A 27,788-nucleotide genomic window follows, 5' to 3' on the forward strand; every position below is an offset into this window, starting at 1 on the left:
AACCTATTTTTCCCTAGGTAATAGTCTTGCTAAACGTTATTATAATAATAAGCTAATTATATATATATATAAAAATATAATTAGTACTATTAATATTAATATAACCTTTTAAAAAAATAAAATATATAAATTTATTATAAATATTATAGGTAAAGGCTTGCTAGTCCTAGGTTTTTTATTTAATTATAAAATTATTAATAATAATTATAAAGCCTATAAAAACTTTATATTTAATATATACTTAATATTTTTACTTATTAAATTAATTATAAAGGGCCTTTATAACTAGGCTAGGCTAAAAAGTTAATATATTATTATTTTTAATAATAAAAAAAAATAAGCTTGCTAGGGGCCTTTTTTTATTTTTTTATAATATAAAAATTAAAAGGGGATAAGGGGTTTTATAACTATATAAAATTAGCTAAGTTAATATTTATAAGCTAATTAAAAATACATGCCTTAATTTTAGCTATTACACCGCGGGGAGCGGTAAAAAAATAAAAAAAAAGGTTAAAAATAAAATTAGGATAGTAAAAATATATATTTATAAGACTTTTAAAGTATCTAGAGCCCTTATTTAAAGGTACCCCTAGATTGCTAAGAGTTGTAAAGGTGCAAAATTGGGAAGGGAGATCATGGTTTGTCTAACTGGTTATTACAATCGCTAAAAGTGCAGGAGCGCATTGGCCGGGGCGGTCGTGGGTGTCATCGACTGAGGGCAAGAATTCGAGCTCTAGGGGGAGGAAAGAAAGTGTTTAGTTAGTGATTAGCTGTCGAGGGGCAGGGGCGTTGGGGTTAGAGAGACCCTGTCTACCATAGTTTAACAAAGTTCTGTAGGTAAATAGCTACATGTGCTAGGTATGACGGCAAGGAAATGACAGATCATGTTTCACTCAAACCGTGTTTCACATCTCTTCAATAGTAATGTCTGAAAAGGTAAATCATGCATTCTCCATATTGTAAACAGTACATGTCGTTATCGTCTCCGGGTGGATTGATCTCCGAGTTAGGGCTGAGTGCTGACATCATGACTGCATCAGCCGCCACCAACTTCATCCCATGCGCCCGACATCTCGCATAGGAACAATATCCCATTCTCTCACAAGTACAACCAACCTCTACAAAATCACTAGGTCGCCGAGAACCCATTCAAGTTGACCTCCAGATTCCCCCGTGACAAGCCCCCCCCACCACCAGAGCCATGCCTCAACAAGAACAACTAGGCTTCATTACAGCCAGCAACCAACTGCACAATCAAGATGCCAATCCCGAGCCTCAAATCCAAGTCCCAGCCGCAGGCGAAACGTCCACATCACCCGGAGCAGACCCGCCACCGCACACGCAGACGCACAGGCCGAGTCTCAACTCCGAAGGCATCACCATGTCCGGACTATACGCGGCGGTAGATGGCAAGGAAAACAGAAGATATTCGGCGATGGACGACGACTCGGATGTCTGGGAGGTGCCGAGTGGTGTGTCGAGTCCGGTGCCGCGATGATAGATCCATGATTTCATGTACCTAGGTAGTTTTAATGGATGTACATGGACCAATGCTCTCTGTGCAAGGCTAGGGCCAATACTTCATTCAGATTATCTATTCTGTTTTTTTAATGCTACTGCTATAATCCTACTCCAATTGCAATCCCTCCCTCCACATAAACATAGTTTCCCCTCATAAGCTCATGCTCGCGCCACAGTTGCATAAGGTTGCATGGGAGCATCCGAGCGGATACCCACCAGAGCCAGCCATGGACGCCGCCGTTGCCACGAATACATATCTATGACCTCTTCGCTCGCCTCCATATAGAAGCCAGCCCAGAGACAACCCGTAGAACTTATACACGACTTCCCATTCCATCACGCCTCAGGTGTCCTCAAAATCCTCACACAGTTCACACTTAACACCCATTCAATCCAACTCGGCCTAAAACACCATGGATTTCCCACAAGACCGCTACAACTACGATTACAGCGACCAGAGCCCTGTCGAAACCAGCTATCCCACCAGCAAGCCCCCGCTTCAGCGAAAGCCCGGAAGCATGTGCAGAGGGTTCCCCGACAAAGAGGGCCAGACTGATGGGGTGGAATTGAGAGAGGTCGATGGGAGTACACCCGGGCAGCAGGATTTTATACGAGGAGGTGGGCATGAGCCAGGGCAGTCTCGGGTCTCGCGGTACTTCTCCGGTGCCCTTCAGGCTGAGTATAGCCGGGGGCTGGAGGATTATCTGCGGTTTCCTGATTCTTGAGTGATTGCACTGTACATAGATACTCAATCATATATTAGCGGCTCCGTGCGGCTTGTGCGTGTATTAGTCTATCATGTACAAGCTGGAGACGTCCGCGAGCCACCTGTTCTGCAAATCAACGCTTTGCCTAGTCCGAGTTTGTCTCAATAGGCTCTTCAACGACTCTGGGCATTGTAGCTTACGTCGCAGATTGAACCATCGTAAAACAAGCTTTGTCAGCTTATCAGCTTACATGACTTAATTCTTTCTCACTGTATCTAAAACGTTTGGTGGAGGGTTGTCCCTACTTGGCTCTATCTCATCTTCTCGCACATCGCCCACCACTGTAAGTAACCGATCGAGTTGATGCACTCCATACGTTGGAGGAAAGCTATCTCCCTTTTCAGAGTCTGTGGGCGCTCGGAGATCGTAAGGAACATTGTCTCGGTCATCGTCAGGCTTCATATAGATATGAAGTGGAATATTCTCCGTGATCTAGGCAAGTCCACGTGAGCCCCGTCGTCACTAAAATAGAAGAACATGCGGCTTACCATGTTGACCATCTCCTCATCTTCCTTCGTGCATTCTGCTTCGATAACAAGCACGTGCGTGATTATGATGTTTTTCGATGAAAAGCTCTGCGTGCAGGCGCCTTCCTCTACCAGTAGGGAAACTGGTACGCTGATCTGCTGCAGACCTGGCTTTCTCGGCCGCGTACACTCATGCCGCTCCTTGTAAACAACGTGAGTTATATTCGACGTTATAAAGTTTGTGTCGAACCGCGCAGCTTCTGCAGCCGTTGCAGGAAAGCAGAGGTCGTGTTTTTCTAGCACGCTCGCTGTGACAGCGGATACCGCAGTTTCTTCTGCAGTGAACCAGCATTCCACTGGAAAAGTAGAGCCATAAGGAACAAGAGCGTCTGGGATTGAAAAGTAGTATCCGGTGTCTTGGTTGAAGATGTTTGTTACGGCCTGCCGAACCGTCAGTCCCTTGCAGCACCAGATAGAAGAGAAAGGGGTCAACATGTTTACCTTCAGCGGACTCAGCTCACCATTGACCTGCGGGTGGGGATATTTGTGCACCCTAAGCGGCCGAGATATAACCAAGTCTGGCCACATCCAGCGCTCAACCGTGACCTCCACTCGATAGGCATGGTACTCGTGCTTCGGGCCGGTAAGTGAGTATCGTAACGGGCATCTAACACTGGAATGTCGAACAGAAACTCGTAGTCGCCCTTTGGTATTGTAAAGGCTTTCCGTGCTTTCGAAGACGCAAGTGTCTGGCTGCGTTCAAAGGTGACCTGTTCTCGGAAGTCTGTTAAGAACAGTCCGAACCGTGGCCTAACGCAAGAGTTGGTCAGTAATAATGTTTTCCAATGAGATTTCAATCACCGACGTCTTCATTGTCCCGATGACCCGAACCATGATACCTTCAAACGAGGCCGCACGTGAAAGAGACAGGCACACTCGTCCGGTGATGCAAGTGGGAGGCTCATTGTGCTCGGGACGGCGAGAGGAGAGGAATATACATGAGCGGTCCAGGCTGTATCTCTCCGTTAGGCAGACCTGACACTGGTAGGTGGTAATGATGCCCTACCAGAGAGTGCAGCTTGCAATTTCTTTACCGAGCAGCATTGCCATTGCAGAGTAGTTCTTCACAGCAATTTCAAAGTGGCAGGACCAGGTACACGGGAGATGGCAGCATACAGAAGCAGTGATATTTCGAAGAAAACGACATGAGCTCCTCGAAGGCGATGCGATGGTCGCTTTAAAGCTTCACAGGGCCAGTTGGCTCACCTTCCTGGTCGAGTAACGGCGCCGCCTTAAACCCAAAACGTGCAGCCGCCAGCAGCAGACCCGGCGGGCGCAGTTCCTCTTCGACATTGCCGCCAGAACAGCTAATGGACCTTTTAGATGAGTTCATTAAAATAATGCAGTGCTTCTGCTTAGCACTCTACCGTTGATAGCAACTTAGATTATGATTTTTTTACCTTTCTGTGTCCGTGCTGGGTGATTTTCCCCATTAGGAAAGTCGCTCCACTGCCGCCATGACGATCTGATATCGTGGGCATTGGCCCTCTTGGCCCTGCAAGGATGTCAGCCAAGGATCTAGCAGCCGGACTTATGGCGTCCTACCGTATAGCAGCCTTGTCGAAAGTACCTTGCAGACGCCCGATGACGGACTTCTAACCGCGAACTTGTAAAGCCATAAGAGCTCATTTGGTTACAGCAAGCCCGCTGAATGGGCCGGATCATACGTACCTACACGGATATAGAACAAACTAAAAAATATGGTAGTCCAAGAACATAGGCTGCTCATGGGAGACATTGTGGTCGAGTATAACAGCAAGTAACAAACACCCACACCCACAACCCTACGCCCATCCAGATCAAGCCCGCGCCAACGCCATGTGCCGCCCAACACCCGTGTATCCAGCTGAAAGCAAATATTAACCTCTCCTTTCCCGCCGGCCCCAGCTTAGCACTATACGTCTGCCACAGCTTCGACAGGATGCGCACGTCCTGAGCACAGTACCGTATAACTTCCTCAGAGAGAGGCCTCTCAGCCTACGGCCTTTCTCCTTGACGTCCCTCACTCGATGGCCTCGGCCATTGTCAGCCCGGCATCCCGCTCAATGGCTTTGGTGAGGCCGTTGATGGACGGCGGGGGGATGTCCGCGTTGCGAGCTCGAGGAGCTGGATGTCTTGGAAGCCAGATAGACGGCGAACTGGCTGTATAGGGCGTCGGAGTCGTTGCGGACGTCGAGGAAGGCTTTTGGATGAAGGGGGATTCCAGGACTGACTTTAGACTTATTCCGGTGGAGGATGGGGTCGTGGAGGCAAGGTTGTCTGGGCGAGGGTGTGGATGTCAATTGGGTAGATCTCGTTCCGGGGTAAGACGAGAATCTGAATGATGGAGATGGAGCCGTGGCGGGAGAGGGTTATGCCATCCATCTCGATGTAAAGGGAGGGCGGGTCGTTGGGTACGTTGGGAGGGCTTCGAGAATCTCGGTTAGGGCTGCCGCGGAATCGATGACTTTTGGGGCTGGGCTTGACATGATGGGTTGGGCTGCAGATAGCTAGGAGTAATGATGTCTGGATTTGCGTACGCACAACACAAGGTATTGACGGCGAGAAACCTCATTTCTATAGATGTCTTCCTGTGCGAGAGCTCAGACCTGCTGACACTGGCAGGCATTGATGAATTGAGGACTACCATGTTGCTTTGCTGCGGGATTACGACCAAACCACCAGTAAAAAGACGTAAAAATGCACTTCGAGACCTACCACTGCAGTGTGACAAGCTTATCAATCATGCCTGATGCATACCTCTACAATGTATAATGCACGCAACCCGAAGCAGAAATTCAACGCACGCCGGGGCCATTTGTGCCGAGCCAAGCCCTAACTCAATCCTTCTCCATTCATTCGATGGCACCGGCCATTGATTTCGATCTTTTAAGTACTTAACAGGCTTCTATCTTTAAATTCAGTTCCTCCCTTTCCCTTGCCACAGCAGTGTCTCTCACCAGAGAGGCCACCTGGTCCACTCTTTCATTATCAACGTAGGCTTCTACCCTCGGGCTCTCAAAGCCCTATCCCCACTCGCTCTCCTCGGCCTGAACCCACAACCCAACCAACCTGGGCCCAACCGACATCTACTCGAGGAATTTCACCGGTCGTTGATCCTGTTTGGTTGGATAACAGGAATCCTGGCCCTCTCCCCAGCTTTTCAGAGTCCACCTCTGGGCACGTTTTACTTCCGGCGTGTTCACCTGTACCTGAACCGTGCCTTCAAAGTACAAGTCTTTCATCGTCTCCAATATCTCAGCTCCAAGATCATGACATCACTGTGCCCGCCGAGGAATATCATGGGTCTCCGGCTCCGGCCAGTCCCCCGCCACTGCATCGCGTGCTCCCTGGCCCTACTCCCGATCCTTTACAATGCACCCTTTGCAAGCGCACGTTCCCCAAGACACACAAGCTCAAGCAAGTCGCGGTGTCTACCTTCACCTCATTCTCTTCGATCCAAAGGCCGTTGTTCTGTCCTCTTGCGGCTTGCAAGTACAGTCGGGTGTTTAGGCGTGGGCTTTTAAAGCTGGATAACTCCAGACGCATCTCAAGGTGCATCCGAAGTTGGGCAACAGAATCTGTAGTTTGGTTAATGAGAATGCCATAGCTTATGTGGATTGATGCTGGTAAGTTTTCATAATTATTGGTTTCAATGATTATAGTAGGTAGGTAGCAGTCTATTGTAGATTGTTCCAACTAGAATAGTACAGTAATGTCTAAGGCAGCCTGAGATAAGTAGTTATTCACCCTGGTCATCGCTCGTGACACCCTTATCTGCCTGCTATTTATAGCAGCCTATGCAGCGTGTGAGTATATGAATAACAGTCTACGTTAAATTCAAGGTCAATTGGTGTTAGGGCTAGGTCCACTACTAGTCAACTAGGACGAAGCTTTACAAATCCCTCGAGGAATCAAGTTGGCCCTCGAGGCTGAGCCTTTGCAAACTGTAATAATACTATGATCGCTCGCCACACACCGTGTCGCTACCGAGCGAAAGAAAGGTACGCGAGGTCTCATCACGAGCGCTGCCATATCAACTGCGCCGGTGGTCTGGTTCAGGCTCAGCTTATTGCTTTTGCAAAAGGACTTTGGAGCTTCGCTGTAATATCCTCACTCGACATGGCGGAAGCCAACGCCGCTTCTTTGATGCATACTGCCGGTCGTCTTATTATTTGTTTTTGTTCGAGTAAACCAGGAGAAAAGACGCTGTGCAGTTGGGACTTAAGCCGTTAAAGTCGAGAATAAAAACCAGTCATGAAAACAAAGGGCCGTGCCTTCACAAAGATATTGATATGCGCCTGGTGCCGTCATCGCTGGGCATTCTCGGTGCGAAGAAGAAGATAGATTCTCCATTTGACGTCCACCCCTCCGAGCTAATATGCTATACGGTTTCTTTCCGGGAAGTCGCATTTGCAGCCCTGGGGAAGTGCGAGTATTCCACTGGTTCTTAGGCAGGTCCCCGAGCTTCGAAGACCCCCACGTTCTCCTCCGCATCTAGGTCCAAAGACCGTCTGTCCGGTCTTCTTTTCAGTTGTTCGCGACCTTGGACAGTAAAGCACCGGCGGAGCATACCCTTCCATCCCTCATCTAACAGGTTCCACATCAGTAGTATGCCAACTAGTCTACGCAATGTCGCGCAGCTGATCTGATTGATCTCACTTTTCGCTCTAACCTGGTCCGGGATTGTCGAGCACCCAACTCTAAGGATCCGGCGTTTCGTCGTTGCGGCGAGATAGACAAGCGGCCAGGTCTCTATGGTATGCATAAGAGAGATGCATCATCAGGAACAATAGGCGTCCGCCAGAATGAGCTGATGCGGTTGCTTACGTTATACCAGCGTATGATACCATACTATTGGATATACTCGGGGAGATGGGCCGGGCCGGGCGCCACAGCCCCACCGGCATGCAGGGGATCCACACTCATACATGGGTTGCTGTATGTCATACAATACGAAAGACTCAAGAGCCAGGAGTAGACTGCATGGACTATCTATTGCAAAAGAAGGAGACAAGTGGTGGGAACGGCAAAAGGATGCAAGACTGGTTCGAACGCGGGAGCGCAGAGCTTAAAAAACAATAGCTTCTCTTTGATTGCGCGTCGCCGGGTGTTGCCAACTAGACCATCTCACCGGCCAACTGTCTGCACTTGCTATTAGAATATAACTCCACTTCAACATTATTGAGTCGCATTCTCTCCATATCTATGCTACCTCCTCGATATATGCCCAGAGAACTCCCTATGCCACTTCAGATCGCAATCCTTCATATCTGTATTCAAGGTTCCTAGCAGGTCACCTCGAGTACGGAGGGGGCGCCACATCCGCCGAGTGCCGCGGCAAGACTTCAGCTCTTTCCCCAGTCGCAACCGGAGGTGCAGCCGCAGATACAGGTCCATGAGCGGCATGACCCCGATGGACCTTCGGCGCCGCACGAGGTCCCGATTCCCCTGTACCAATCTCAGCAGTGGCATCATCCCCCGTATCCCGCTTCTTGTTATACCGCCGCACTGCAAAACTGCCAATTAGAACGGCTCCGGCTGCAACGGCTGCCACTGCGATTCCTGCTTCGCCGCCGGCACCCAGCTTCCCTCCGCCTGCACCTGAGCTGGGAGTGGGCGTTGGGGAGAAATATGGGGTTGGCGTGGGGGTATAGGATGGCGTTGGGGTTGATGATGTTGCAGATGTCTCGTTGTAGGTATATGACGTCTTACCCGCGAGCGCGAGACTCTCGGCGTTGCAGAATAACGGCTCGTCGGGGTAGTTGATGTTTCTGTAGGCGTGGATGAGGCTCGCGGGGCAGTGGAGCTTGGAGTCAGAGTCGGGGATGATATCGAGTTTGGAGGCGCGGGTGAGGTTTGTGAAGTTGATTCTGTGCAAGGCGAGTTGATGCGTTAGTTTTTGCTCTTTATCATAAAAGATGTCTCTCAATAGCAGAGATAGGCTGCGGTCCTTACACTGCAAGATCACCTCTGATGTCGATCTCTCCGGCCTCCTCGAGCGCAGAGTAGATCTCCACCGGTGACGCGGCATTCACGGTAATTGTGGCATCGGTCTGCTCTAGTCCATACAAGTCAATGCTATGATGCATTGCTGTTAGTAAGGTAAACATCATCTCAGAATGGTGACTGAACGTACATTGACATATGACCGTCCAGCGCAAACCGCCCATGCAGTTCTCGAAGCGACGGCAGAAGTACCCCGGACATATCGGTATGGTTTGCTACAACCTGCAGTCCTCCGGTATTTACTTCTTTGGGGTATGCTACTTCCTCTGGTTCCCCTAGGGCCTCGAGCTTAGGAGTTGACAGGCTGGTTTGTTGTTGGCAAAGAAACTTATTCTGTAGTGGGGGGCAAGCGACAAACCTTTGAATATGGCCTATAACCCTGAGATCTCGCACGCTCTCGAGAACGGGAAGGTCTATATCCACCGCGTCAAGCCGGTCGTTCACAATCTCTCTAGACGGATCGGTATAGATATGGAGGGTAGATCCGACGGTTTCGAGCGCTGGGAAGGAGACACTGGAGCGGTATCGGTCAGGCATGCTCAATACTTATGTCCGCAGTCAAAAAGTCAGGGTTCATACTTCGTCCAAGTCCCCGCGATATCAATCATATTCACCGTCTTCAACGCGCCAAAGTCCATCACGGCATTTTCAGCTCCCTGGATCAAGTCCAACTGCCATGCAACGCTTTCCAGCCGCGGCATCTGGATGCTTCGCACTCCCCAGATTCTGTAGAGCCTGATATCCGTTATGGACAGCAGGTTGCGCATCTCGATTGCTTCCAGCCCATGATTGTCTGCATCGAGATTACCCAGGATTCTGCCTGTGAAGTTGGTCACGGTGTTGAGGACCAGCGAGCCGGCAAAATCTGGGTGGATTCTGATGTCGCCGACGATGGTCTCGCAGTCGCCTAGTGGGGTCAGTTGGTCGGGGGCCGTTAGGGTGAGCGAGTGCGAAAAGCCGTAGAGGGGGACGGTCTCGTTCGTGAGACATTCCCGGGCGCGGGTGCCTGCAGCTTATATTTTAGCATATATAGTAGTCATGATGATGGGGCCAACATACCTGTTAGCAAGGTCCCGACGAGGAGGGCGGCCAGGGTAATCTTGTTGTGAATCATCGTTGCTGTGCTCGTCTTGGCATATCGCAGACAGGAGGCTGCGACGGTGTCAGAAATGTAGAACGATGTGATGGAAGAGAGGGACATTGCGTCTGTTAAGTATCCCCTCCTCATCTCCCGGGCACCGCCAGTTGACTTGGCATGGCGCTTGGTTGGTGCCCGGGCACTATACGCGCCCACCGGGGCGTTCAGGGCTGGGCCTTGGCCGGAACCAGGCCTATCAACGCCCCAGAAAGTCTCCGCAGCTGTTTTGGGAGTAGTCGAGGTCATCAAACGTCTTTTGTTTTCTGTGTTTGTGCCGCCTGCTCGCTCGACGGGAGGCAGATCCTGATGTCTGATGACGGGACCACGAAGGTTCGAGAGAAGGGAAGATCAAGACCAGATACCATGGACAGTGAGTGACACGTTGGAGATGGAGGGAGGAGATGGATTTTGAGCGAGACTTCTGCTGCCTGAAAATATGGAAATCCAACGCCTCGAGATCCGGACAGTCTTGCCGCCAGACCGAAAAATGTGAATACACCATTGAAAGAGAGAGGAAAAGAGAACAGAAAAAAAGAGAAAAAAGAAGAAAAAAAAGTAGAAGACAACCAAGAAGGAACAACCGTCATACAATAAACGCCGTGAACATGATGCCATCCGCTGTTGCATTGATTCCAGCGACCGTACAATCATCAAAGCGCCAACAACCATCCATCGCCAGGCTAAAATGCGAATAGCAGAAACCTGGGCAACCCAGCTCATAACACCACTTGATGCACCGAACCTCAACGAAGATACGGAATATGGACCCCAGTTGTCGTCAGGAAAGATGGAAAAGCAAATGACCGGGAGAGAACACTCACTGGAGTAATGTCGGCAATGCACCAAACGGATATCAGGCCAGTGCACCCTGGCCATGGCCATCGCACAACGTAGTCGTCGCCGGGGCTCGCGGTCAACGTTGAGGAAGAGGATTGCCGCCGGGTTGGAAAACCATCATGCCTCGAAACTTCTCAAACTCCGAATACATTTGATCCATCAGTCCTAGCTGGAAGTGCAGGCTATCGTACAGAAAGAGGTTCTCCCCAGCCTTGGCCTTTTGGATCCTGTCCGTGATGGTGCGAGCGGTGGCATACCACTCGTCGAGCGTTTCCTGGGTCGCTTTGACCACGTACCCGCTGATGCTTCTCTCTGTCGGGCGCCTTCGGTACCTCGCGCGGATGTTGACAAACGTGAATTGGATAAGCATGCTGGGCCGTGACGAGATGTCTAGGGGGAGATAGAGAGACTGTGGAAGAGAAAGTGGGGAGTTGGAGCAGTCGCTGGAAAGTGGACTTGGAGAATATGACGAGAAATCGTGAGAAGATGATGCAGAAGCTGGGGGAGTACGGATTCAGAGAACGTGAGGAAGGATCCGGAGTAAGATGGTGAAGGAGTCGAGAAAGGAGGCTGTTGAAAGTCAAGGTAGACTGGGAGCGGTGTGTAGAGACTCGAGGATGTTCAGTGAATGAAGAGGGACAGTCGTCCCATTCACTGGCGGAGAGCAAGGGGATCGAGACGTCGTGGTTGGTACAATGCAATAGAGAGTCATATACTACTGGGAAAGGCAACACAAATGTTAAGCTTCATTTGCATGGTGATATATAACGTATCCATATACTGGTTGTGCCCAACGGCATTGTATATAGGACAGCCTCTAAAATCAACGAGAGTATGAGGGGTTAAGAAGATGTCAACCATCGGATGTCGGCCGAGCGTCATCTACAATTCAGTCAGAATGGATAAGGATAAAAGGGACGGGCCAGTACCAAGCAAACGCGACCACACGCTCATCCCAGCCTAAGCGCGGGGCTTCTTGAGACAAAGAAGAGGGTTGTGCAAGTGCTCAACGATAACCTCCCCGGTATACTTGTCTGGAAGCTCCATCCAGGAGTTGAAGAGGTTCGGGAACGCCTTGAACTTGTAAACAAACCAGCGGTTATCAACATTCTTAACCAAGAAGCTCTTGTTAACCGCAGTCCAACTCTCAAGAGCCTCCTCGCTAGAAGCAGTGATCCGGTAGTGATTATCGCCGTTGTCACGGCCGTCTTCCTACATTGCAATAATGATTAGCTTCTTGTAGGTACATGTAGACAGATGCGGGGGGCGGGGATGCAGTCTTACGGTGATGCCGACAGCGTAGGCAGTGATGCGTCCGGGCATGGTTTGATGGGATGGCAGAGGTTGCAAGAAAGTAAACAGTTGATGGAATGGTGGTGTGTGAGGAACAACAAGGGGGTGAAGAGGGAAGATGTTGGACGCTCCCTGCCTTGGTGCCTTAGGCATCCAGGCATCCACGCTTACCCGTTTGGGACTAGCTGCACGTGACTTGCAGACCTTATATATAGCGCCTCCGGTAGCCACCCAATAGAAGACTCAGGCTTTACCTACAACGCTCTCTATGTTATTAGGTTATAAGCCGCTACTCTGTCCCAGCGCTTTAGTAACTATACGTCTTATTTTTTTTTTTATTAGCCGGAGTGAAAGCCTCCCAAAGCGCTAAAATACCCCAGGTTTTTAACATGCAAAATTTTCACGCCTTTTTTAATACCCCTGGCCTACGGCTAATCATTCCTCTTTACTATCTTTTTATAATACCAACCGTTTAGTACTAACAGTTTGGCTACCTGCAGCTAGCTAATCACACCCCTTATTATCTATATTTACCACGCTTGCATGCTACCATTTTAATACTTGTTATAGGCTAGCTATTATCGGGTGCAGACCAAGGGCTTTCTCTAAGCTAATTAGATTTTTTCCAGGGGCCTGGATAAAGGGTAAATTTAGGGGTAGTTAATCCTAATATAAACCAGCCAGGTAGTAATCCCCCCCGCATGCTATTATTTTAATACTTATTATAGGCTAGCTGTTATTAGGTATAGACCAGGGGCTTTATTTATAAGCTAATTAAATTTTTTTTATAGGCCCGGGCAAAGGGTAACCTAAGGGTATCTAAGTAAACCCGGGGGTAGTTAATTTTAATACAGGCCGGCCGGGGTGTTCCCTTTATATATAGCGCGTGTTTTAAGGTTGCTTCACGCGGGGTATAGTACTGCAGCCTTATTTTATACTTTTTTTTTATACTTTGTTTTAACTTCTCCGGCCTTAATTAGCCAAATTTTAATAATACTATTTTTTTATTGGCCACCGGGCCGCTCCTCACGCTAAATTTAAACCTTATACCCTTTCTCCGCGCGCTAAGCTACTTCCCGCATATAAACCTCCGGGGTACTAAAATATTAAGGGGTATAGCTTATTTAGCTAGCTAATAATAGCTTTATAAGGGGTGTATACCTTATATAATTAGCTAATAACAAGCCTTTAACGCCTTTATACTCCTGTTCCCCGCGCTAAGCTATTCCCTGCGTCAAGCTATTCCCTATATTAAATTTAACCTACTAGGATACTAAAATAACAAGGGGTGTATAATTTTATAGCTAGCTAATAACAAGCTTTCTAACGCCTTTATACTCTTATTCCCCGCGCCAAGCTATTTCCCGCGCCGAGCTATTTCCCGCGCCATAATTTTTATAAGGGGTGTATAGCTTGTCTAGTAAGCCAATAGCAGCTTTTTAAGGGGTGTATACCTTATAAAACTAGCTAATAACAGGCCTTAAATATTTTATACTTTCTTTTTTCCACGCTGCCAGGCCAACAGGGGTATAATTTATTAAATTAACTAATAAAAGGTTAATAAATAGTTTTTTTTTTCTCCGCCTGTGAGCTTTATATATTTCCTAATTAGGAAAGACCACCGGGTTTAATTTTTTATATATATTAGCAGTTTACCACGTTTGCTAGTCAAGGGGTGTGTTGGACGCTCCCTGCCTTGGTGCCTTAGGCATTCAGGCATCCACGCTTACCCGTTTGGGACTAGCTGCACGTGACTCGCAGACCTTATATATAGCGCCTCCGGTAGCCACCCAATAGGAGACTCAGGCTTCACCTACAACGCTCTCTATGTCATTAGAAGATATAACCCAAAGTTGGTGGGTGGGCACAAAGGGCCGCCCTTTCCAGCAAATCCGTTCAATCTCCAAGGCTTCCATCACATGCATCTGGCTCTTTGTTCTTGAGAGCGGTACAGCACTCCTTGCCTTCCCATGGTTGCATTGGATATTGTCACTGATTTATTCTCATTGACTTGTGGGGCCTGCATCCAGACCAAGTTGCAGAGCATCCCCAGTGTATCCCATGCATTGTCCTTCAGAAGGATGCAGCACTCCTTCCCTTCCCATGGGTGCATTTGTTCTTCCTGGAAGGACAACGACCGTCGGAAATTGGTTCCGAGCACTGTCACTTGGCTTGAGTCATCCCGCCTTCTGTCAGACACTTCCCGCATCTCAGGCTCTCCGCTACCATCGCCCCGCTTTTCGGTGAATTGCTTTTACTCTCGAAGAGAAAAGGGTCCCTGTTTGTACTGTTCTCCTGTTTTGCTCTCGACGAGAAAGGGTTGAGCCAAGTGGCCTTCCCTGTTTGTCCTGTTCTCCTGCTCCAGCAAGAGTTGTGCCGAGTCGTCTTGTCTGTGTGTTGCTCCTACGTGTCCTATCTACCATAAAGAGGTGAGCCAAGTGGCCGCCTCTGTTGGTAGTATAGTCGCAATGGAACCCGCTGCTTCCTCTCCCTCTTCCCCTGCTGCTGCTACATCCTCTCCGGCTCTCGTCTCTCCGACTGCCACTTCTTCCGCCGGCCGCGCTCCCGATCCGTTTCCTGAATTCGACGATGAAAAACGCCGTAAGCTCATTCAGGAGATAAAGAAAGCCCTCGAGGACCCAGAAGAGACAGGGAAACTCACCCCCATGTTCGTTGACCCTGGAAAAAACGCATGTTTCTGGCTTGCGGAGTACGAGTACCTTGAGAGATGGTTTGCCAAATATATCAGGGGTCAGCAATTTTACGAGGCCGAAGTACACGTCCAGCCAGATGCGAGACTGATGAAATCTCTGCGTATTTGTCAGTCTATGCACCCTCGACACTATGTTGCAAAGCTAACCCATATTTTCGTAGGGCTGACCAAGGAAGTCCAGGGTCAGGATACGCGAAAACGCAAGTTCTCTGACGGGTCCCAAAGATCAAGCAGCCCAACCGAAATCCCCCGCCTTGCTAGAAGTGCCGACAATGTTCCTCTGGCGATCCCATCAACTCCTACTAGCGTACTAACCCCGTTGACCTCGCCGACCCCATCGACCCCATTGACGGCACCTGCACCCTCCACACTCTCCCGCCCCAAGCCCAAGGCGTACAGTCATAGCAATCCAGTCGCGAATGCCGTGAGTCCAATGCAGCCACATGATTTCAACATCCTAACAATATCACAGTGTAGGGAAAGGGATCAAGACAAATGTGTTATCACGAAATGGGACCTTGACAATCAGGTTGCGCACATCTACCCTCACTCGCTGGGTAACGCCATTGGCAAACGGGAGTGGGACAGCTTCTGGAACCCCCTTCGCATTTTCTGGTCGCCAGCTCAAATCGATCAGTGGGAGAACGAAGTCCTCGGGAACATGCGTACAGAAATCCCACCTAATCTACTATGCCTTGCGCCGCATGTAAAGACCCTCTGGGACAAGGCGAGATTCGGCTTGAAGCCAATAGGGCCAAAAGAAGACGGCCATGCCCTCGAAGTCGAATTCCATTGGTTACCGATGCAGATGGACAGGAGAATCTTTGTGCGGATCGGCGAAGTACCTCCAAAAGCTCGTCCTAGCACCATCAAGGCCAAGTTCCGGAACATCGAGACCGACGAGGACATCGAGTCGGGCGATCGGTTACTTCTGAGAACTCCTGACCCCCAAAGGTGGCCTCTCCCGTCAATGAAACTGTTGAGTATGCGGTGGACATTGGACCGGCTCTGTGCCTTGGCTGGCGCAGCTAAGGAGTATGATGATGACGACCAGGATCACGACGATCCCATGGTTGAACACGTAGGATCTCTCTGGGAGGAAGATGAAGAAGGGTGGAACTATACCGAGGAAGATTACACATCGTAAGTAGGGATGGAGGGTTCCAAATCACGTCCATGATGGGCACGGGTACATCCATGGATGAGGAAGGAAGTGAATGAGCACTTTGGATTGGAAATGACTTGGTAGATTGTCCCTGTAGCAACTCGCCTGATTGAGTAGAGGCATTCGCGTGGTCACCACGGAATCGATTCCTTTCATGGGCTCTTTCATGAGCTCTTGGCGATTGGCGCGGTCCTTAGCCTTCTGCTTCCTGGTACCCTACCTAACTCTGCCGACCGTTGTCTCGGCGAGCCACCTCACCCTTGAAATTGAGCAGGAAGATTGTAGGACCACGGCCGTCTTCCACAATAAACATATTTCAGAAGGTTAATCCATATTGCAGCATTGCTCGCTGGTGCATTATAGAACCGAACAAACTTGCTCCTTCCTGTCATCATCTGGTAGTAGAAAGTCCCGAAGGTTCCGAAGGTCTCAAACTATCCTAAAATCTTTGTACAAGCGCCACGAATCGATGAGAAGAAAAAGGCTGACCACATGGTATGTAGCCATGGGAAGGGATGGAGTACTGTGTGCTCGAGAACAAAGAAACACACGGATGGAATGGAAGCCCTAGAGTTCGAGACTCACAGCATTGCCAGGAACGATAGCCCTTTGTGCACTCCCGCCCTCTCAAGCAGTCAGCTTCGAGTTATATCTTCCCTCTTCCCTCTTCCCTCTTCCCTTCTCCCTCCTCCATCTTCTTCTCTTCCCTCTGCATTTCATTCTCGCAGATTCCCATCCATCATCCATCAACCATCCACCTCTCCAACGATCAACTCCTCCATACCACACTCCCCACCACCCACCCAAACATGTCCGCCTTCATCACTGCCTACGCGGTCGGCCTAACCGTAAGCCCCCATTCCATCCCCACTGTCTCCACAAAGTTGCTAAGCACTAGTTATCCAATACGGTAGAACGGCGGCCTCGACAACGGCGAGAACCGCTACCGCATTAGCGCATCCAGCGAGGAGGCCCTCGAGCGCTGGATTAAGAATATTGAGAAGTCCCTTATCAAGAATGTCAACAACCGCTGGTTCATCTTTGACTTTAACGGGTTCCCAAACATCTACAACTCCTTCCTTGATATGCCCAAGGCCCATGCCGGCGAGATCATTATTGAGCACTTGCACAGCCCGCTTGTGATGGGCAAGAACCCGCCTCGTGTTTAGACAGGGCTTGGTTGGCTGGGCAGAGGCGCCGTCTGCTGTGGATTGTATGTCGCGAGTCCGATTTTTTTTCTTTCGTTGAGGTGCTGACTTGGTTGTAGGCTGGGCGGACGGGATGGATCCTGACTTGACGTTTTGGGGTGTTGTTTTGTTGGCTTTATACTTTCGTTCATGTCCAAGGCCGTTCTGTATGTAACCAACGAAATGAAAAAAAAAAAAAAAAAAAAAAATTGTTTGCTTTGCATGGAGCCATTACTCTCATACACTGTTTCGCTCAGTCATTTATGGTGGCGCTTCTCGTAGAACTCCCGAATCATACGGTTCTTCCCAGAGCTTGAAATGTATATCCTATGGGGATGATGCTTACCTTAGTAGATAAAGAGGACTGCAGAGGTAAAGCATTCCCGTCCATGGACCGGAAACTCTTTCGCACGGTATGCTCGGTCTATTTTCTCTACACCTAGGATAATGCGGATGGGAGGATCTGAACTGGTTACATTATTGACGGTGTTTCCCTTCGTGACCCAGTCAAAGTTACCACCTACTTGGTCATGGAAGGCCCTCGTGGTTTATCTATTGTTCTAGCCAGGTGGTTACTACCATGGGTATTGATAGTCCTGAGTCAAGCAACGCTGGAAACGGACGGGAGGTTTGGCTTGCAGGTCGGGTTTCAAGAAGGACGGTGGAGTTGGCCTCGTGAGACTCGGTTGGTAGTGAGTATAGTATAGATCTTGGGCAGCTATCTAGCCATGTTGAGACACCAAGTGAATCTCGACTATTTACTGCATGCTGATTGTTTTAACCTCTGTTTAGGTTGAACGCGGACCTCGCAGTGGCACCCATTCTCCGGAGTTCATGTCCACAGGTGGATAGAAGACGAGATGCCCAGTCGTCTTCTACCTAGGCTCGGTTCGCTCAGAACACATACTTAAACATGCCATTTCTTTGACCACTCATCCCAAAATAGTCTTCCATGTACCCGGTCCACGCCTCCCATTTTCCGCTGTCCCACAGCGCATACCCGGCACCACAAAACAATATTCTGAATCACCTGGTAAATGCGGTGTATAGGTAATTTCGTCCATCATCAACATCATCTTTGTAAAAATGTTGATAGCTCATTTTCCAGCAGCCACTAGGACGTTTCTCCATGGGTAGCGTTTCGACTTGCTGTTCAAACCTCTCAAGATCGAGCTCATATTGGCCTGCGGGGTGCCGGAAAGGATGCTTGTTTGCAAGTTGGGGGTTATTCATGAATTGGGGAAACGGATATGGAATGGTAAACACGCAGCCTGGGATGTTCCCGCGATCTAGGCTGTCGTCGATGAAGTAGTTCCGGTCGTATTCTGAGTAGTATAAGAAGTTGTAAACGAAACGAGGGCCCTGCATAGCGACATACGAGATGCCTTCACTGTCGATATGGTAATTTTGGTCGATTTTCAAATTGGCCCGCATAACAAGGGGCTCAACTCTGTTCCTAAGTACCTACCAGACGCTGGCTATCTCATCCATCTCCCACGGGGGCATGGTCAGAAACAGCGTCTGTCATCTGTAGGAAGGGTTTAAAGCCACCGAGATCCTGACTATCGGGAACGTGCGTGTCTCCGTAGATATTACTCCATATTTACAGGCGATAGAATCCTCTGTAGAAGCGCCTCCTTTCCTCTCCCGACACCTGTATGGGTAAAAACGGCGACCACTCGCGTTCTGGCATCCCTATCGCGCAACCCATCGTCTTCTTCAAGCCCTCGATGAACCAGTTCGCGAGCTCGTGCAAGCGAAGTAACTCGATGATCTCATCCACATCTCTCGGTCTGACGAATTGGAACTGTCGACGACTATCCAAGAGATCAATAGCTGCTTCTTTGGTTTCATCGTCTTCCATGGAAAGGCCTCTTGATCGAACAGCAGCAATCGCATCTGACAGGATCACTAGTCCGCCGTAATAATTGTGGAGGATATTCTGTAGGATCACATATCGTGCTGCTCGGTAGGCTCGGCGGGAAGCTGGCGAGGCGCGAACACTGGATTTCAGTGAAGAAAGGTCCGGCAAATCGCACATTATGAGAATTAGGACATCGCCTGGAAGGCTATCGAGATCCGATATCGCCTATGGTGGTGTTGGACTCAAGGTCAGCAGGTGAAAGAGCTTTGAGAAACTGGAGGAACTGACCATGGCCTAGTCCGAGAAGATGATAACAGAAGAGCGTACTGTGGTCTCAACTTGCAAGATAGTGGCAGATGCGAAGTTTATAACTCAAGGAGATATGTTATCTTTTTGCGGTTGAGAGCGCGTTAGCCATGGTTGCCAACACTGAGTCACCTTGCGTCCAAAGAACAGGCAGCATGAATTATCAGCCGAATTCAAAAGAAAACTTTGAAAGTTTGTAAGCCTTGGGCGACGGTTGTTTCCTATTGAGCTCGTAGCCTCGCCAAGCCGCACAATGCATTGCCTGCGACATGCGGTTGAGGAAGGTTGAGGAAGGTCGTGGGCAGATGAGAACTACCTAGGAGCCCGGGGAGCAACACAAACGACTTGCTCCCAAACAATCCCCTCTCCTGAACCCCTTCTCTCCCTCTCATTTTACGCGCCACTCACTGCTCATTTAATTACCACCGTAATAGCCCTTGGTTTTCGACTCTCAGGCCGTGTATCTAGCATAAAGCAGCACAATTCGCCTCATATCGAGCCAACAAACGGCCAGAAGAGAAAGACCAAATCTCCCAAGAGGAAGCGTGTCGGCGTCTACCATTTTTCAAGTCATCTCTTCCATCCTTTTGAAAGGTGCTGCCGGACCAACTCGATAGCCAGATCACAACTAAGTGGCTTGGAAAAGCCGGACGTATCCAAAGAGAGTTGCTATCTCACACAGAGTCCATCTCAGAGACCGCCAATATCACAGTACGGTAGATAATCCAGACTCCTTTTGTACTAGGACTAAATATCCTCCAATAGAGTGCTTTACTGCGGCGGAAAGGGTCGCCATCAAGCACATTTGGGCTTCGTTGGAAAATCCATCGCGCGGTCTATCCTGATTGAATCCTGATTGAACGGCAATTATCCAGCCTCTTGTCCAAATCACGTCTGGGACCAGAACTGCAACCAGCCAAGAAGAGCACTGGAACTAGAAGAGAGCAAGAGCCGAAGACATGAATCCCCAAGTAAAAGCGGAAGAAACCGACAGCACTGAGCCGGAATTCGAGCCCGAGCAGCTGCTAATATCCTTCGACGACCACAACAACCGGAGCGAGGCCTGGGACGTCATACAGCAACAAGCACAAGCACAAGCTGGAGCTGGAGCGCAGCCTTTCACAATCCCCCCTCCACCGCCTGCAGGTGCGGAGCAATTCCACCACTGGTGCATCGAGCGCCACGGCTGCTGGGCCAGGAACGGCGCATGGATTAGCGACACGTACCATGAGGTCTACCAGCTAGCGAGTCTCGACGGAATCAAGGCATACTACGAACGAGGTATGGAGTTGCCACGCGGTAATCGCGGTCTGATCTTTGAACTCATGGGACATGCTGAGCCGGGTCTCCGGCTGTACCCCTGGGGCCTGCCTGCTCAAAAGCTGTACGACGGGATGAAATGCACGCATGTTGAAGACAGATACTACAGTCTTGACGTGCGGGACTTCCTCATTGATCTGGAGAAATGGTATTTTGGGCGGTCCGTTGATGGGAAGAGGGAATTGCAGGCGATTCCGCTGTATCGGTGGCCGCTTTCGAGGAGGATGGCTGATAAACGGGATGAGGTTTTTGGTCTTGACCAGGGGATGTGATGGGAATATAGAAGGGGCTTTAACGTTTGGGTTGGTTTGATAGTCAACCTTCGGTGTGCACTCAGTGCGCTGAGCTCCAACTCCAAACTCTTCCAGTGTCACGTAGACTCAATGCTTTCGATCGCAGCCTTCAAGTTGATACCACTTATCTCCAGCCTACGCCAGCAATCAAAGCCTACTTCCCGCAGCCCCCCTAGGCAAAATATAAAGACACTCCGCCTCCGCCAGCACCTTCCCCTCTCCATCCCTTATATCCCCCATAATCCTCCACTTCCTCTCTTTACTCTCCACAATCCGCGCCGAAACAACCACCGTCCCCGGCGTCACCACCGGCCCCACGAACCTCGTATTCAGATACGCCGTCACCGGCCCCTCCATCCCCGGCTGGCCCCCGCCAAGCCGCAGACTCAGCGTAAGCCCCATGCACTCGTCCAGCAGCGTCGCGACGATCCCGCCGTGCAGGATACCGGGGTACCCATTTAGATCTGAGCCGAGGGTGCAGAAGATGCGGATTTCGGAGGTTGGGATTGCGCTTGGGGAGATGGGCTGGCTGTGGGGTTCTGGGCGCCGGTATTGGAGGAGGCAGGCGGGGATTGTGCGGGCGGTGTTGAGGGTCGTTGAGAAGAGGGCGTCTTCGGTGCTGGGTTTGAAGATGCGGGAGGGCGTTGGGTGCGTTGTGAAGGTTGGGTCGGTGAGGAGGTGGGATACCCAGGGGATTGAGCGGAAGTGGGAGGTGTCGTCTGGCATGCTGTCGTGGATTGATGTGTGACGGAAGGTTTGTTGACGCGCGAATTGGGGATGGGCAAGGCCGCTGGGCTCCAGTGGCTCAGGCACGTGCGGGGGCGGAGGCATCCCCACGGGCGTCGACTCTTCTCCGCATCCTCTGTCAACTTCCTATTTTCTCCTCCATCATCATCAGTCCAATGCTTTCTCTTACATTGTAGAGCCTGAGCGTCTTGGACTATCATTCCGCGGTCTCCAATCACAAAAACTATGTCAGCCAAAGGTGGAGTTTGGTGGAGTTCTTATTTGTTAACGCCTTTACATGCCGCGTTAGTATAGAAAAATAAGGCGCTTAATACCTTACTATTTTAATAAAGGAATTAGGCCACTAATAAGTTTTTAAAGGCTTAAAATATTTATATAAACCCTTAGGTAGCTTTAGCTTTTAATAAATAACTTATTTTTTTTATTTTTTTTTTAATATTTAATTAATTACTTTATTAATTAATATAGTATATAAAGGGCCTTATAATTATAAGCCTAAATATTAACTTAATAGTTTAGCTTATTAAATTTTTACCTTTTTTAAATATTTTAAAGCTATTTATACTTTTAAATACATGTTTTAAAGCTATACCAAGCCCTTTATAATTAATTACCTTTTTTATTAAATTAAAATAAATATTAATTAATTTTTAACTTTTATACTTAATTTAAAAATTATTATAAGCTTTATTAATAATATTATAAGTATAAAAATTATTTTTAAGTTTAAAAATAACTAGCTAGCTTAATATAGCTAGATTTTTTACTTTACTTAAATAATAAAAGTTTAAAAGTTTCTTAACCTAAATATTTTTAAAAAAAAAAAAATCTTTTTTTTTCCTAAGTTGCCTTTTAAAAATATAATTAAAAAGGTATTTAAAATATATAATAAATACTAGCTTAATACTAAGTATTATTATATTAAAGTTTAAAAAATAAATAAAATTATTTAAAAAACTATTACTATTTTTATTTAATAATTTATTAAAAATAAACTTATTATAAAGGTTCTAGCTAAATTAAAGTAATAATTTATTTTAATTAATTTTAAAATTAAACTAAAGGTATTTAGTAATTATTTTATAGCCTTAAATACTTTAATTTAATAAGGTAAAATTAATAATTAACTTTAAAACTATAAAAAATACTTACTAAAAGATTAAATACCTTAATTAACTTAAATTAAAAAATAAAATAGCTAATATAACCTTCCTGCGGATAATTAGTAAGTATTTAAACTTTTATATAAAATAAAATATTAATTAATTAAACTAAAAAGGTGCTAATTTAATTTCTTATTTTTAGTTTATATTTAAATATTAATAATATTTTTTTATAACTAATAGCTTTTTTAAAAACTTTATTAAAGTAGTGGCCTTTATAACTTTTAATAAAAAATTAAATTTTTTTTTTAAAATAGTATTAATTAATAATAAGCCTTTTTATTTATATAGCTATTTTTAAGTAATAAAGTAATATTAATACTTTATATAATTATATAAAAAGCCATGGTATAAACCTAAAAAAAATATAAATAAAAAGGTTAGTAAAACTTTTAATAAAAATAATAAATATAGTAAAAAACTTTAAAAGGTAAAGGCTAAAAATAAATAAATTCTTAAAAATTAAAAAAAATTAAAAAAAAATTAAAAAAAAAAGCTTAAAAAGCTTTTTTAGTTACTTAAACTATAATAAAAAAAATATTATAGCTATATACTTATTATAAGTATTTAAAATAATTTAATACTTTAAAATACCTTTATTTTAATACTAGTGCCTTTATTTATATTTATAATAATTTTAATTATTTTACCTTTTTTAATTAATTAAAAAAAGGTAATATTTAAGTAAAAAATATAATTATTATTATTTAAAACATAAAATTAGTACTTCTTTGTCCTAAGGCTTTAAATAATAAAATAATATTTTTTATTTTTAGTAAAGTAGCCTTTATACCTAGCTTTTATATTAATATTTTAGTAGCTAGGCCTTTTAAAAAGGCTAAATATTTTTAGGATTTTAATACTTTAATTATTAAAAATAATAAACTAGTATTTTATCTTAAAAATTACTTATCTAGCCTTTAAATAATTAAGTTTAAAAAAAACTTAAAGCAAGAAAAGGCTAATACTTTAACTTAATAAAAAATTAAAACCTTAATTTAAAAAATTTATGTTAAAAAAATTTTTAAAGCTTTTTATTAGCACCTAGGCTATATTAGTAATAAGGTACTTTAATATTTACTTATTATAATAAAAAAAGTTTAAATTACTAGTTTTTAACTACCTTAGTAATATAATACTTGTAGATATAAATAAGCCTTTTAATAAATATTTAAAAGGCCTAAAAATCCTGCTACTATACTATTTAATTAAATTTACTTTAACCTAATTTTTATAAAAAAAGTAATAAATAAAAAAAAAGTAAGTAACTTATTTTTATAATAAAAATACTAAGTTTTACTAGGCTTATATTTACTAGGAGAAAAGTAGGTATAAAAATATTATTAAATAATATATTAAGCTTATTTAAACCTAGTTTAGTATTACTTTTAAAATCTTTTTTAATAATTATAAGCTTATACTTAGTAATAATATTCCTAACTTTATTATATTTTAAGGTATACTTTAAAACTAGTTTACTTTTTATATTTTTTTTTTAAATAGTATGGCTAAGTGCTTTAGTAGTATATTAATTAAAAAAGTAAAAATAATAGCTTTTTATAAAAAAATCCCTTTTAATATATGGCCCTGGGTTATAAAGGTTATAACTTATATTAATAATTAAATTTTTATTAAGCCACTAAATTAAAAAATATTATAAAAAGCACTTACTAGTAAAAAACCCTATATTTTTAGTATTAAAATATTAGGTTATTTTGCCTGGGTAAGATAATCCTAAATAAAAAGTTTTTATAAAATAAAACTAAAGGCTTTATTAGGGTACTTACTAGGCTATATTACCTTAAATATTTAGTAAATTTAGCTTTTTAAAAAATAGCTTATATATACCTATAAAAATATTATTTTTAATAAGTTTAAATTATATAATTTAAAAAATCCCTTTTTTATTATTAATATTAAAATTAAGTTACTAAAGCCTTTAGCCTAAGTTTTTAATATCCCCTTTTAAAACCGCGAAACCAAAAAGATTAATTTTAACCTTAATTTTAATAAATTTTTTAAATAAAAAAAAAATAAGGGTATTTTAAACATAAATAGGCCACGGGTGGTAAAGATTTTAAAAAAAAAGGTATTAATAATAGTAGTAAGTATAAAATAAAAAATAAGGCTTAAAATACTGCTAGTAAAATTAAAAATATTATTAGTAAAAAAAAGGCCCTTAATTAGCCAAGCGGGTTTTTATACTTATTAACTTTTACGGTAACTTTTAAACCTTATTATTATAAAAGGCTTATATAAAACTTGGCCTTATAAATAGCTTTAAAAGCCTATTTAAAAAATCCCTAGTAATAAATTTTAGTTTTTTAAGTATTTTAATATTTCTTAATTAATTTAGCTAGTAAGTAGTTACTTAGGGAAAATAAATAAGCATACCTAGCTTTTTTTTAGCCTTTAAGCTTAGCGCGCTTAAAGGGTGGAATTTTAGTAACTTTAGCTTTTTTTTTAGAATAACCAGGCGCAGGCTTAAATAATATAATATTAATAATTATATATATAATTTAGACTTAAATAAAGCACCCTTAAATAATTTAAATAACCTTAATTATATTTAATTTACCTTTTTTATTTTTTATTAAAACCTTGTAAAAAAACACCTTTATTAAAATAATTTACCTTTTTTTTAAGCGCTGGAGCAATCTTAAAGACTATTTACTTTATAATAAGTTTTTAAAAGCTTTAAACTTTAAATTAAGAATACTTTATAAAATAAAAGCATAAAAAATAATAAATAAATAAAAAGTAAAAATAAATAAGCTAATCCCTTTACTATAAGTTTTTACTTATAAATTTAATATTAATAACTATTTTATTAAGGCTAAAGCCTAAATTTATATATATAAAAATTTAAAACTAAAATTCTTTAAAAAAATTAAGTAGTAACTACCTTAACAAGGGCCTTTAAAGCTTTTATAATATTTATAGCTACTTTTAACCTTAATTTTAATTAAAAAAATATTATTAACATGTTTTTTAATACTACCCTTAAAAAAGTAGTATATTTTTACTTTTTAAATAATTATAAATAGCGGGGTAAGTTACTAAAGGCCCTTAAAGTTATTTATAAACTTTAAAAGTTTTTATACTTTTAATAGCTTAATTTAGCTATAATACTATAAAAATTTAAATTTATTATAGTTTTTAAAAAAAGTGCCTTTATATTAGTAAGTTTATAATTTTTTTTATTTATATAAATAATATTATTATTACTAACCTTTTTATTAAAAAAGGCTAAGCTATTATAGCTACTTTTAAAAAAAACTAGTAGTAAAGTATAAGCTTTAGTATTTTAATAAAGTAAAATAATTTTTAAAAATTTAAATTATTTAAAATAGGGAAAAGCGCAAGGTTTGGTTATATTAAAACTTTTATATTAAAGTAATTATAAATTAATTTTACCTAAATATAATAGTTTAATTTTTAAAAATACTTTTTTTTTAATAAGCTTTATTTAAACTCTGGTACTGCTATACCTTAATAAATTAAAAAAATAAGATTTAAAGTTAGCTTAATTAAATATGCAAGCATGCTTACTTATTTAAATATTTTTTATATTATTAATTAACTATTAAAATACCTAGTTAATCCAGTAAATTATTATTAATATATAATAAATTAACTTATTTTTTATTTTTATAATACATGCTTTATAGCCCTTAAATACTCCGGTTTAAATAGTCTTAAAAATAAGCTTATTTTAAAGGTATATAATTTTTATAAGGCCTATTTTAATATACCCTTTATTAATTAATTTAATTACTTTTTTAGCATAGGCTATATTTACAAGCTATATAATAATTTAATTAAATAAAAAGTTATAAAGTAATACTTAATTATAACTTTAATAATTAAAATAAAACTACTAGCTTTATTTAAGGCCTTTAAAGTAACTTACTAGTAATACTAGGTTTTTAATTTAATATAATATAATTTTTAATACTATCTCTTAATTTAATATAATAATAAATAAACTATTAATATTTTTACTAGTTTTAATATTTAGTAATAATTAAAACTTTAGCATGTTAATATTTATGATTTAGAACTTTAATAAAAAGTTTAATATAAAAACCTTAAGATTAAATGTGGTAGCAAATATGTACTATATGTAAATATAAAAAGTCTTGAATTCTTGGCTAAGCCACGGAGTGGCTAAAGTAGCTATAATCACGTGCCTGGGGCAGTAATATAAGGTAAAACCTATACTCTGGGATATGGTTTATAATGCTGCTATATATCCCCCCTGTTAAAAAAGCGTAGTATATAAAAAAGGCTAAATTAAAATATTAAAAAAAAATTTAAGTTAAAGCTAGGCTTAATAAATAAAAGATAACTTATAATATTAAGTAATAAGAAAAAATTAAGTAAATAAAGCAAAGCTTAATAAAACACAGCCGCGCAGCCACTTAAAAACAGGTATAGGTAATAACTAGAGTTAAGCTTAATAAATATAAAAAAAGAAAGTAAACACGTGTTAAAAAGTATAGTGCTAATTTAAAGGATGTAAAACAAAGTAAAAAAGGGGTATTATTTTAAAGTGTAAACTTATAAAAAACAGAGCCTAAGTTAAGCTTAATAAATATAAAAAAAGAAAGTAAAACCATGTTAAAAAGCGTAGTACTAATCCAGAAAATATAAAATAAAGTAAAAAAGGGGTATTATTTTAAAGTATAAACTTATAAAAAGTCTAGCTGTAGACTAGCTTATTTTTTTTTTATATTTAAGGTAAGTAATAAAGTACTTATATATAATTTATACTTTTATATTATAAAATGCTAGATTAAATACCTTGCTTTGCATATTTTTTAAATAATTAATATAAAATATTTTTAGGGCTGTAAAAAGCTTTACTATATAAATTATAAATATTATTTTAAATAAGTATTTAGGCATGTTTTTAATATATTTAATAATTACTTTAAAAGCTTATCCCTAAAAATA

General features: G+C 43.0%; 9 protein-coding genes across 9 annotated transcripts; 4 read left to right on the forward strand and 5 right to left on the reverse strand.

Moving 5' to 3' along the window:
* Window positions 1-1,934: 1,934 nt before the first annotated feature.
* Window positions 1,935-2,246, forward strand: DSM5745_04981 (uncharacterized protein; the record flags this gene model as incomplete). Its single annotated transcript, XM_026746997.1, has 1 exon — window positions 1,935-2,246. One exon carries the CDS (start codon window positions 1,935-1,937, stop codon window positions 2,244-2,246), a length of 312 nt encoding a protein of 103 aa, XP_026604477.1.
* A 237-nt stretch (window positions 2,247-2,483) lies between these two features.
* On the reverse strand, window positions 2,484-3,628 carry DSM5745_04982 (uncharacterized protein; the record flags this gene model as incomplete). Its single annotated transcript, XM_026746998.1, has 4 exons — window positions 2,484-2,720; window positions 2,777-3,196; window positions 3,277-3,565; window positions 3,621-3,628. 4 exons carry the CDS (start codon window positions 3,626-3,628, stop codon window positions 2,484-2,486), a joined length of 954 nt encoding a protein of 317 aa, XP_026604478.1.
* Window positions 3,629-8,090: 4,462 nt separating this feature from the next.
* Window positions 8,091-10,187, reverse strand: DSM5745_04983 (uncharacterized protein; the record flags this gene model as incomplete). The annotated part of the gene is made up of 6 exons (XM_026746999.1): window positions 8,091-8,667; window positions 8,753-8,875; window positions 8,934-9,107; window positions 9,162-9,317; window positions 9,383-9,809; window positions 9,863-10,187. The coding sequence occupies 6 exons, from the start codon at window positions 10,185-10,187 to the stop codon at window positions 8,091-8,093; spliced, it is 1,782 nt and encodes a 593-aa protein (XP_026604479.1).
* Window positions 10,188-11,738: 1,551 nt separating this feature from the next.
* Window positions 11,739-12,101, reverse strand: DSM5745_04984 (uncharacterized protein; the record flags this gene model as incomplete). Its single annotated transcript, XM_026747000.1, has 2 exons — window positions 11,739-11,990; window positions 12,063-12,101. The coding sequence occupies 2 exons, from the start codon at window positions 12,099-12,101 to the stop codon at window positions 11,739-11,741; spliced, it is 291 nt and encodes a 96-aa protein (XP_026604480.1).
* Window positions 12,102-14,539: 2,438 nt separating this feature from the next.
* Window positions 14,540-15,931, forward strand: DSM5745_04985 (HNH endonuclease signature motif containing protein; the record flags this gene model as incomplete). Its single annotated transcript, XM_026747001.1, has 3 exons — window positions 14,540-14,891; window positions 14,946-15,208; window positions 15,257-15,931. The coding sequence occupies 3 exons, from the start codon at window positions 14,540-14,542 to the stop codon at window positions 15,929-15,931; spliced, it is 1,290 nt and encodes a 429-aa protein (XP_026604481.1).
* An 827-nt stretch (window positions 15,932-16,758) lies between these two features.
* Window positions 16,759-17,118, forward strand: DSM5745_04986 (uncharacterized protein; the record flags this gene model as incomplete). The annotated part of the gene is made up of 2 exons (XM_026747002.1): window positions 16,759-16,797; window positions 16,864-17,118. 2 exons carry the CDS (start codon window positions 16,759-16,761, stop codon window positions 17,116-17,118), a joined length of 294 nt encoding a protein of 97 aa, XP_026604482.1.
* Window positions 17,119-18,162: 1,044 nt separating this feature from the next.
* On the reverse strand, window positions 18,163-18,570 carry DSM5745_04987 (uncharacterized protein; the record flags this gene model as incomplete). The annotated part of the gene is made up of 1 exon (XM_026747003.1): window positions 18,163-18,570. The coding sequence occupies one exon, from the start codon at window positions 18,568-18,570 to the stop codon at window positions 18,163-18,165; it is 408 nt and encodes a 135-aa protein (XP_026604483.1).
* Window positions 18,571-18,739: 169 nt separating this feature from the next.
* Window positions 18,740-19,177, reverse strand: DSM5745_04988 (uncharacterized protein; the record flags this gene model as incomplete). The annotated part of the gene is made up of 1 exon (XM_026747004.1): window positions 18,740-19,177. The coding sequence occupies one exon, from the start codon at window positions 19,175-19,177 to the stop codon at window positions 18,740-18,742; it is 438 nt and encodes a 145-aa protein (XP_026604484.1).
* Window positions 19,178-20,265: 1,088 nt separating this feature from the next.
* On the forward strand, window positions 20,266-20,898 carry DSM5745_04989 (uncharacterized protein; the record flags this gene model as incomplete). Its single annotated transcript, XM_026747005.1, has 1 exon — window positions 20,266-20,898. One exon carries the CDS (start codon window positions 20,266-20,268, stop codon window positions 20,896-20,898), a length of 633 nt encoding a protein of 210 aa, XP_026604485.1.
* Between the last annotated feature and the right edge of the window lie 6,890 nt (window positions 20,899-27,788).

Source organism: Aspergillus mulundensis (genome assembly GCF_003369625.1).
Source record: "Aspergillus mulundensis strain DSM 5745 chromosome Unknown scaffold_4, whole genome shotgun sequence".
In the NCBI taxonomy this organism is placed as follows: Eukaryota; Fungi; Ascomycota; class Eurotiomycetes; order Eurotiales; family Aspergillaceae; genus Aspergillus; species Aspergillus mulundensis.